The sequence below is a fragment of the Schistocerca piceifrons genome, chromosome 8 (assembly GCF_021461385.2).
Source record: "Schistocerca piceifrons isolate TAMUIC-IGC-003096 chromosome 8, iqSchPice1.1, whole genome shotgun sequence".
In the NCBI taxonomy this organism is placed as follows: domain Eukaryota; kingdom Metazoa; phylum Arthropoda; class Insecta; order Orthoptera; family Acrididae; genus Schistocerca; species Schistocerca piceifrons.
The window spans coordinates 427,110,026-427,121,738 of record NC_060145.1 but is presented as its reverse complement, the minus strand read 5'-3'; the positions used below and the strand labels follow the sequence as shown (position 1 = coordinate 427,121,738).

The 11,713-nt window shown below is 46.8% G+C and overlaps 1 protein-coding gene across 1 annotated transcript in view; it reads left to right on the top strand.

Annotated features, from left to right (window-relative positions):
* Positions 1-6,883: 6,883 nt before the first annotated feature.
* The window catches only part of LOC124712418 (tetratricopeptide repeat protein 28), a 131,749-nt gene continuing 126,919 nt past the window's right edge, over positions 6,884-11,713 (top strand). Inside the window, exon 1 of the mRNA XM_047242712.1 lies at positions 6,884-6,961. Within this exon, the coding sequence (XP_047098668.1) occupies positions 6,884-6,961 (78 nt within the window). The remainder of the gene's footprint in view (positions 6,962-11,713) is intronic.

Below are 11,713 nucleotides of genomic sequence, written 5' to 3'. Positions count from 1 at the left end.
TACTGCTGCCACGTGGGGTTCAGGTACGAAAGTCGAGAATAATTCTGAAACTGCCTGGCGCCAAAACACGCAATATTCTCTAAGACGATAAAAACTGACTCCCATAATGGCAACCAGAAGAACATTTGAGAAATTACACACCAAGATAACAAGCATTATCGTATTTACCAGCATCATTGTGACAGATGATGGAATAGTGCGACATAGCTTTTGTTCATCTGAGCTAACAACGTCTAAATCTGTGTTGGGGGGGGATTAGTTTTTAACGTCTAAATCTGTGTTATTGTTTAATAAAAATTCAGGGTGTTAGAAGTAAGAAGTATAGACACAGATTAATTTGTCTTACAACCTTCCCACAACCACATCACATAATTTACTATTGTAGAATTTACTATTACGGAAGTATAGACATAGATTAATATGTGCTCACTTCAGTGAGATACTTGTTTTTTCTCTGAATCTTACAACCTTCCCGCAAGCACATCACTTAATTTACTATTTGATGTTTTCTTCGCGGTCGTAAACTGCACCACGAAGTGGATTACGCTTGGGGTATAGACAGCCCGCCTTGCGTTCACGTTCCCGCACTTCAGTACCAGACCTGCTGTCAGAGGAAAATAAACATTAATGGCTTGTTCTGTAACACTTCTTTGGAGGTAGTTAACTAACCTAAAAACATTCTACTCCTAATAGCTATAATTATTAGTCTGCAAATGATGTCGTAATACACACATCAAAAAACGTTTTGCATCACATAGGTTCCAGGAGTTCCCGAACCGGTACAGAAAACTGGAATAGAGATCAACATAAACATCATTTCTGCCCTTTTTATTGCCCATGAAAACCACACATTCTATGTTGTACCACCATACAGCGCGATCTTCAGATGTGGTGGTCCAGATTGCTGTACACACCGCAACCTCTAATACTCAGTAGCACGTCAAAAATGGTTCAAATGGCTCTGAGCACTATGGGACTTAACTTCTATGGTCATCAGTCCCCTAGAATTTAGAACTACTTAAACCTAACTAACCTAAGGACATCACACAATACCCAGCCATCACGAGGCAGAGAAAATCCCTGACCCCGCCGGGAATCGAACCCGGGCGTGGGAAGCGAAAACGCTACCGCACGACCACGAGATGCGGGCAGTAGCACGTCCTCTTGCATCGATGCATGCCTGTGTTCGTCATGGCATACCACCCACAAGTTCATCAAGGCGCTGTTGCTCCAGATTGTCCCACTCCTCAACGGCGATTCGGCGTAGATCCCTCAGAGTGGTTGCTGGGTTACATCGTCCATAAACAGCCCTTTCCAATCTATCCCAGGCATGTTCGATAGGATTCATGTCTGGAGAACATGCTGGCCACTCTAGTCGAGCGATGCCGTTATCCTGAAGGAAGTCATTCAGAAGATGTGCACGATGCGGGCGCGAATTGTACTCCATGAAGACGAATGCCTCGCCAATATGCTGCCGATATGGTTGCACTATCGGTCGGAGGATGGCATTCACGTATCGTATAGCCGTTACGGCGCCTTCCATGACCACAAGCGGCGTACGTTGGCCCCATATAATGCCAGCCAAAAACATCGGTTAACTTCCACCTTGCTGCACTCGCTAGACAGTGTGTGTAAGGCGTTCAGCCTGACCGGGTTGCCTCCAAACACGTCTCCGACGATTTTCTGGTTGAAGGGCATATGCGACACTCATCGGTGATCCCAATCGTGAGCGGCCCATTTGGCATGTTGAGCCCATCTGTACCGCGCTGCATGGTGTCGTGGTTGCAAAGATGGACATCGCCTTGGACACCGGGAGTGAAGTTGAGCATCATGCAGCCTACTGCGCACAGTTTGAGTCGTAAGACGACGTCCTGTGGCTGCAAGAAAAGCATTATTTAACATGGTGGCGTTGCAGTCAGCGTTCTTCCCAGCTATAATCCGTAAGTAGCGGTCATCCACTGCAGTAGCAGCCCTTAGGCGGCCTGAGCGAGGCATGTCATCGACAGTTCCTGACTCTCTGTATCTCCTCCATGTCTGAACAATATCGCTTTGGTTCACTCCAGGACGCCTGTTCACTTGTTGAGAGCCCTTCCTGGCACAAAGTAACAATGCGGACGCGATCGAACCGCGGTATTGACCGTCTAGGCATGGTTGAACTACAGACAACACGAGCCGTTCACTTCCTTCCTTTTGGAATGACAGGAACTGATCGGCTGTCGGACCCTTTCCGTCTAATAGGCGCTGCTCATGCATGGTTGTTTACATCCACATAATGACACCCCAAAACATCGGGGAACTTCCACCTCGCTGCACTCGTTGCACAGTGTGTCTAAGGCGTTTATCCTGACCGGGTTGCCTCCAAACACGTCTCCTACGATTGTCTGGTTGAAGGCACATGCGACACTCATCGGTGAAGAGAACGTGATGCCAATCCTGAGCGGTCCATTCGGCATGTTGTTGGGCTCATCTGTACCGCGCTGCATGGTGTCTTGGTTGCAAAGATGGACCTCGCCATGGACGTCGAGAGTGAAGTTGTGCATCATGTAGCCTACTGCGCACAGTTTGGCTCGTAACACGACGTCCTAAGGCTGCACGAAAAGCATTATTCAACATGGTGGCGTTGCTGTCGCGGTTCCTCCGACCCGTAATCCGTAGGTGGCTGTCATTCACTGCAGTAGTAGACCTTGGGCGGCCTGAGCGAGGCATGTCATCGACGGTTCCTGTCTCTCAGTAGCTGCTCCATGTCCGAACAACACCGCTTTGGTTCACTGCTAGACGCACGGTTACTTCCCTTGATGAGAACCCTTCCCGGCACAAAGTAACAATGTGGACGCGATCAAACCGCGGAATTGACCTAGGCATGGTTGAACTACAGACAACTCGAGCCGTTTACTTCCTTGCTGGTGGAATGACTGGAACTGATCGGCTGTCGGAGCCCCTCCGTCTAATAGCCACTTCTCACGCATGGTTTACGTCTTTGGGCGTGTTTAGTGACATCTCTGAACAGTCAAAGGGATTGTGATACAATATCCACAGTCAACGTCTGTCTTGAGGACTTCTGGGAACCGGGGTGATGCAAAACTTTTTTGATGTCAGTAGCTATAATTATTAGTCTGCAAATGATGTAAACACTGCTGTAACATTGATCAATACACTCTCCTCAGTCATCAATAAAAATATCTGGACTTATACCCCTAACACCCTGTGTTTGAAACCAAATAAATCATATTCTACGTGACTTTTCATATTTGGCTTTTGGAAACACCAGATAAACTTCTAAAAATGGTGAAGTCATTGAGGTGGAGTGGGCACCAGCTACAACTCCGTCTTCGGTCAACACCAATCGTGGTCTGCCTTGAACAAAGCACTCTGACCCCTATTAGTAGCATTGTAGCAGCCTGTGACTTAAGACACGTCGCTTTTCTGGCAGTACACAATTCTGATAATATGACAGTTTCTTGTAAACTCACTCCGAAATCTCGTTGATATTGTTTTGCGGTCGCTCTGTCTGCTGTAAAACATATTTCTATGGATGGACTACTTCTGCTTCTCCCAGTTACAAGTACAACCATTGTGGCTAAGGGGTGCTTCCCCACAAAAACTGCGTTTTACTTGTAGTTTTTTACGGAACTATTCGTGCTCCAAATTTCGAGAATATTCGCGACACTTTCGCTTCCGTTCCACCTGGAGGTGTCACACCTTCGGCGGCCACGCCACCCTAACTTTCGTTACAACGACCAAATCCGGGTGCTACGCACTTCCATGAATCGTGATGCGCTACTCAATTAAAATTCGACTAATTCATGCTTCACTCGACAGATTTTGATGCAGTCTGCACCGATCAAATGAAAAATAAACAGAGCTCATATTTAGGGTATGTTTCCTCAATTATTCTCTCATGACACTCGCTAGATTCATCTTTTCTTTTTGAAATGAGTGTCTTTAGGGAAATCACAGAGCACCACCACGTTCTAGACCTTTTCGGCATCCTTTCGCTCTACCTTCTCTTATCGCGTGCGTACCCCAGAAGCGAAAGAAATGATGTTAAGTAAGTGAAGAGTCCGTCATGACAACTCGTTGACTGTCCCAGCGCTCGTTCATCCCACTACACGCAGCACACAAAAGAAAAGTAAAGCATTAACTAAGCACCTAATCTGAAATTGAGCAAATATATATTTATATAGTTCTTTCCTTTTTGTGTCAGGAAGGCGAATACAGCATCTACCTTTAGTGAAGTAGTAGTGTTTCCCGCCCAGTAAATGGCAGCTGCAGCTCGATTTATCGTTTGACTTGTCGAAAATCTCACCAAACTGCAGTGCACAATATGGAAGATATCCGCGATGAACCAAACTTTGCGGTTATTCTACTCATATCACTTTCAGTAGTTATTTTTTTGTGGTTCCGTTGCATCTGTATGTTCTGCTGAATGACACCTTGTATGGCATTCACTAGAGCACTGGGAGCGGCCATACACCGTATGTCGTCATGCGCACCACGTCAGTTAACTTTGTGAACTCTAGTTCAGTGCACAGACAGACGATGGTCGTTCAGCCATACACGGATGACACATCGCGAGTTTGAAATTATGACACAGTGATAGTTGGACCTAAACGGGTGACGTAAAGTACTTTTATGAGCCACAAACATTATCAAAGACGCAGCGTCGTCTTTGTTCCGTTCCCTGATACGGAGTACAATACAGGCATCAATCTGCTCAAGAAAGGAAGAGAAAACTTGTATTGTCTGGCGTTTGGTCATGTGCCTCACTTTGTATTACATCAAGCTTCTTCAGACCATTGAGAAAAAAATGTAAAAGTCATGAGGTGCGATTCCCCACTGGTGGTCTTATATCGGGGTTTCCACTACTATACACACAAGCGAAATCATCCTTCGGATTCCAAGTTTTACTCTGCTACGTGCCATCTCTCTCTCTCTCTCTCTCTCTCTCTCTCTCTCTCTCTCCGTTTCGCGTAGTCATCTCCTCCACTACTGCATGAGCTACTATGGAAAACACCGAGAGTCAGTCAAGTTAAGGCACAAAATACGATGTCAAAGGCTGTGGCCGCAAAGAATTGAATAAGACAAGGAGATTCATTATCCTGAGTTCTGTTTAATATAGCCTTGGAAAAGATTCTAAGCGATTCAGGAACCAATACAAGGGATACTGCCCCGTACAAATCAATTCAGTTGCTTGCATGTGCAGGTGATACAATTGCAAGAACGCCAAGAACAATGAAAGAAGCCTTTACAAGTGTTAGAAGAGCTGCTAAAAAGATTAGCATACAAATAAATGAAGGGGAAAACTAAGCATATGCCTGAAACTAAGGAAGATCCTGCTAAAAAATCCTCATTCATAGAAATTGGTTCATATGTTATGCGTAGTTTCCCTTGACTTGGATCGGAAGTAAACTGTAAGTACAAGGTGACCTCTCAAATCCAAAACCGAATATTGTCCATCGACAAGTGCTACCACGTCATCATAAAACACCAGAAATCAAAGTTGGTGTTCGAAAGAGCTGAAATTATAACGTATAAGATTTTAATGAGTCCAGTGCTAACATACACTACTGAAACATGGACAATAACAAAATTCGATAAAAAGCAAACGGGCACATTTGAAAAAAAATCTTGAAGCAAGATCTTGGGCCAATGGAAGAATATCGTGTCGGGAGGAGAAAATATGGTTTCAGTACGAAGACTGGTTTGATGCACCTCTCCACGGTACGCTATCTTGTGCAGATCTCATCATCTCCGAATAACTCGTGCAACCTACATCCTTCTGAATCACTCGGTCCCCCTCCACGATTCTTATTCCCATACCTCCCTCCTGTATAAAACTGGTGATCCCTTAGTGCCTCAAAACGTGTCCTATCAGCAGATGCCTTCTTCTAGTTAGGTTATGTCACATATTTCTTTGCTCCCCAGTTCTGCTCAGTATCTCATTGGTTACGTGATCTACCCATTTAATCTTATGCACTCTTCTGTATCACCACATTTCAAAAGCTTCTGAGATTCAACTACGAATTACATAATTTGTACAGAACGTTACGGTGGGAATGGTCAATATTCAGGGATACGACAGGAATGATCAGTCAAAAAAACTACTACTACTAAACATGAGCTCTAAAATGCGTACCTCAACAGCTATGAGCACTTCTTCATCTTCGGTACTGTAAAACAAATCTCTTCTGCCGGCCGGAGTGCCCATGCGGTTCTAGGCGCTACAATCTGGAACCGAGCGACCGCTACGGTCGCAGGTTCGAATCCTGCCTCGGGCCTGGATGTGTGTGATGTCCTTAGGTTAGTTAGGTTTAATTAGTTCTAAGTTCTAGGCGACTGATGGCCTCAGAAGTTAAGTCGCATAGTGCTCAGAACCATTTGAACCATTTGAAATCTCTTCTACTGCAACCTCTTTGCTTTCCATGTTTTGGGAGGAAGTAGTGTGGATCAAAGCAAGAAAAATGTTTCTACTAAACATGGATTCTAAAGGGCGTATCTTAAGATCTATGAGTAATTGTTCATGTTCACTACTGTGAAACTCATCTCTTCTACCGAGCAAATGCTCATATCTTTTAAGGTACGCATTTTAGAGCCTGTGTTTAGCAGAAACTTTTTTCTTGTTGTGATCCATGCTACCCCGCGCAAAACATGGAAAGCAAAGAGGTTCCACTAAAAGAGTTTCGTTTCACAGTATCAAACATGTTACGTGGTCACAGCTCTTAAGGTATGCATTTTAGATTTATTAATTCGAATGATTGTTGTCATATCCCTGAATATTGTCCATTCCGTCCGGGAATGAGCCATACATTTTCAGTTACATTAAGATTAAACGTGGAAATGGGTAGGAGATGTACGGAGAGCCAATGACGTAATGATTAGGAACATGGTCAACGCAGCACCTGAAGGAACTAGGAGAGTTGGAAGACCAGAGCAGAGATGGGAAGAAAGGGTCAGGGAGGATGTAAGAAACAGTTGAATTCAGAATTGGAGGAGGTCGGCATGAAATAGGAAGCAATGGAATACTCTTCAGCTCGAGGGCAAGAAGGCGGCTAATCTTAGTGCGTGCACAACTGATTATGGAGTGCATGGGCCGCAGCAGACACCGACAGATGGAAAGACTGGAGCAAGATAGATGGAGGACGGTATCAAACGAGTGGTAGAACTGGTAAAGGAGACAGAAGGAAAAGACTGCGCGCCGTCCAAACGGAAGTGAGCAGGAATTTTGTCGGGAGAGGCGCTGTGACGGGCGGGGCATCAGGGTCGTGACGAGCGGCGCGGTATCTGCGCGGCGCTCCCGTTTTCGCCTAAGTGGCAGCCTTGTACGGCATACGGGCCTAACGAGAGTTTATCAAAACGGAGCGTGTACTTATTTCCTGCGGCGCGGGCCCGTGGCCGATGAACCGCAGATAGAAGGCCAATCTTTATAAATAATGCGCTCCTTAATGACTCGGCTTCGGTCTCGTCCTCATTAAAGCCGGCCGGATCGGAGCCCTCTTTAATGACGTGATCTTTGTCGTGAGAGCGAGCTGGGAGGGGAGGCAGGATAGGGTAGGGTAGGGTAGGGTAGCCAGCCTGCCCAAAAGCGGCGTATCATTCGCGTAAGCGGCGAGCGCCTCCGATGCACGACCGGTAGACAGCAATCCTAGCGCGGGCACCCCCTCCCAGTGGCTACCGTCGAATAGCGCGCCCGACATGTTATTCTACACGATCCGTAGCGAGTGGTTTGCCCCTCCAGGATGAATATGCGATACGTCGCAGTTCACACAGGTGGGATAGGGTTGTCTGGTCTTTAGAAAATCACAACTACGTGCAACCCGTGTCTCGCTATCATTTTGGCGTGGTTGTCATCATGATACTTCTACATCTACATCTACGTCTACATGACTACTCTGTAATTCACATTTAAGTGCTTGGCAGAGGGTTCATCGAACCACAATCATACTATCTCCCTACCATTCCAGTCCCGAACAGCGCGCGGGAAAAACGAACACCTAAACCTTTCTGTTCGAGCTCTGACTTCTCTTATTTTATTTTGATGATCATTCCTACCTATGTAGGTTGGGCTCAACAAAATATTTTCGCATTCGGAAGAGAAAGTTGGTGACTGAAATTTCGTAAATAGATCTCGCCGCGACGAAAAAGTGTTTGCTTTAATGACTTCCATCCCAATTCGCGTATCATATCTGCCACACGTGATAATACAAAACGAGCTGCCCTTTTTTGCACCCTTTCGATGTCCTCCGTCAATCCCACCTGGTAAGGATCCCACACCGCGCAGCAATATTCTAACAGAGGACGAACGAGTGTAGTGTAAGCTGTCTCTTTAGTGGACTTGTTGCATCTTCTAAGTGTCCTGCCAATGAAACGCAACCTTTGGCTCGCCTTCCCCACAATATTATCTACACTCCTGGAAATTGAAATAAGAACACCGTGAATTCATTGTCCCAGGAAGGGGAAACTTTATTGACACATTCCTGGGATCAGATACATCACATGATCACACTGACAGAACCACAGGCACATAGACACAGGCAACAGAGCATGCACAATGTCGGCACTAGCACAGTGTATATCCACCTTTCGCAGCAATGCAGGCTGCTATTCTCCCATGGAGACGATCGTAGAGATGCTGGATGTAGTCCTGTGGAACGGCTTGCCATGCCATTTCCACCTGGCGCCTCAGTTGGACCAGCATTCGTGCTGGACGTGCAGACCGCGTGAGACGACGCTTCATCCAGTCCCAAACATGCTCAATGGGGGACAGATCCGGAGATCTTGCTGGCCAGGGTAGTTGACTTACACCTTCTAGAGCACGTTGGGTGGCACGGAATACATGCGGACGTGCATTGTCCTGTTGGAACAGCAAGTTCCCTTGCCGGTCTAGGAATGGTAGAACGATGGGTTCGATGACGGTTTGGATGTACCGTGCACTATTCAGTGTCCCCTCGACGATCACCAGTGGTGTACGGCCAGTGTAGGAGATCGCTCCCCACACCATGATGCCGGGTGTTGGCCCTGTGTGCCTCGGTCGTATGCAGTCCTGATTGTGGCGCTCACCTGCACGGCGCCAAACACGCATACGACCATCATTGGCACCAAGGCAGAAGCGACTCTCATCGCTGAAGACGACACGTCTCCATTCGTCCCTCCATTCACGCCTCTCGCGACACCACTGGAGGCGGGCTGCACGATGTTGGGGCATGAGCGGAAGACGGCCTAACGGTGTGCGGGACCGTAGCCCAGCTTCATGGAGACGGTTGCGAATGGTCCTCGCCGATACCCCAGGAGCAACAGTGTCCCTAATTTGCTGGGAAGTGGCGGTGCGGTCCCCTACGGCACTGCGTAGGATCCTACGGTCTTGGCGTGCATCCGTGCGTCGCTGCGGTCCGGTCCCAGGTCGACGGGCACGTGCACCTTCCGCCGACCACTGGCGACAACATCGATGTACTGTGGAGACCTCACGCCCCACGTGTTGAGCAATTCGGCGGTACGTCCACCCGGCCTCCCGCATGCCCACTATACGCCCTCGCTCAAAGTCCGTCAACTGCACATACGGTTCACGTCCACGCTGTCGCGGCATGCTACCAGTGTTAAAGACTGCGATGGAGCTCCGTATGCCACGGCAAACTGGCTGACACTGACGGCGGCGGTGCACAAATGCTGCGCAGCTAGCGCCATTCGACGGCCAACACCGCGGTTCCTGGTGTGTCCGCTGTGCCGTGCGTGTGATCATTGCTTGTACAGCCCTCTCGCAGTGTCCGGAGCAAGTATGGTGGGTCTGACACACCGGTGTCAATGTGTTCTTTTTTCCATTTCCAGGAGTGTATGTGGTCTTTCCAACTGAAGTTGTTCGTAATTTTTACACCCAGGTACTTAGTACAATTGACAGCCTTGAGAATTGTACTATTTATCGAGTAATCGAATTCCAACGGATTTCTTTTGGAACTCATGTGGATCACCTCACACTTTTCGTTATTTAGCGTCAACTGCCACCTGCCACACCATACAACAATCTTTTCTAAATCGCTTTGCAACTGATACTGGTCTTCGGATGACCTTACTAGACGGTAAATTTCAGCATCATCTGCGAACAACCTAAGAGAACTGCTCAGATTGTCACCCAGGTCATTTATATAGATCAGGAACAGCAGAGGTCCCAGGACGCTTCCCTGGGGAACACCTGATATCACTTCAGTTTTACTCGATGATTCGCCGTCTATTACTACGAACTGCGACCTTCCTGACAGGAAATCACGAATCCAGTCTCACAACTGAGACGATACCCCATAGGCCCGCAGCTTGATTAGAAGTCGCTTGTGAGGAACGGTGTCAAAAGCTTTCCGGAAATCTAGAAATACGGAATCAACTTGAGATCCCCTGTCGATAGCGGCCATTACTTCGTGCGAATAAAGAGCTAGCTGCGTTGCACAAGAACGATGTTTTCTGAAACCATGCTGATTACATATCAATAGATCGTTCCCTTCGAGGTGATTCATAATGTTTGAATACAGTATATGCTCCTAAACCCTACTGCAAACCGACGTCAATGATATAGGTCTGTAGTTCGATGGACTACCCCCACTACCCTTCTTAAAGACTGGTGCGACCTGCGCAATTTTCCAATCTATAGGTACAGATCTATCGGTGAGCGAGCGATTGTATATGATTGCTAAGTAGGGAGCCATTGTATCAGCGTAATCTGAAAGGAACCTAATCGGCATACAATCTGGACCTGAAGACTTGCCCGTATCAAGCGATTTGAGTTGCTTCACAACCCCTAAGGTATCTACTTCTAAGAAACTCATGCTAGCAGCTGTTCGTGTTTCAAATTCTGGAATATTCCATTCGTCTTCCCTGGTGAAGGAATTTCGGAAAACTGCGTTCAATAACTCCGCTTTTGCGGCACAGTCGTCGGTAACAGTACCACCGGCACTGCGCAGTGAAGGTATTGACTGCGTCTTGCGCCTTGTGTACTTTACATACGACCAGAATTTCTTCGGATTTTCTACCAAATTTCGATACAATGTTTCGTTGTGGAACCTATTAAAGGCATCTCGCATTGAAGACCGTGCCAAATTTCGGGCGTCTGTAAATTTTAGCCAATCTTCGGGATATCGCGTTCTTCTGAACTTCGCATGCTTTTTCCGTTGCCTCTGCCTTGATACTTGATCGGATCAAGTACACCACCAGACCAAAACACTGAAGCGCCCAGAAGATATGGTTAGATAACACACCATCGGCGTGTGTGTAAATGACTGGAGTTGCAATCAGTGCTCTGTAACAGATAGAACGGCCTCCATAGTGCATTACTGTTGTTCGTGTTTAGTGTTGCTACTAGACATAGTAGGGCATATAAGGGGTTTTACTATTGTGTCTCATTGTTTAGAGGCACAAAACGCGTGGGTGTTTTCAGTTCGTTACTGAATGCAAATAAGTAGGAGGCCGAGTTGATAGGAGCTGAAGGAGTCCAGGTTGCAATAATATGCGGTACGGCACACTGTTAGAGAGAAGGATTATTATTCAAGAAACACATAGTACAATGAAATTACTTATCTTCAGTAGTTTTTATAGGACTGCAGCTGCGGCTATGAACTGACAATCTCGTAACATGGAATACCATGAACTAATACAACATACTCTCAGGGACTAAGCCTGATGGGCCCTCCTTAGAGAATCAATGCAAACATTACAGAACTGGCTGAGGGCCGATTAT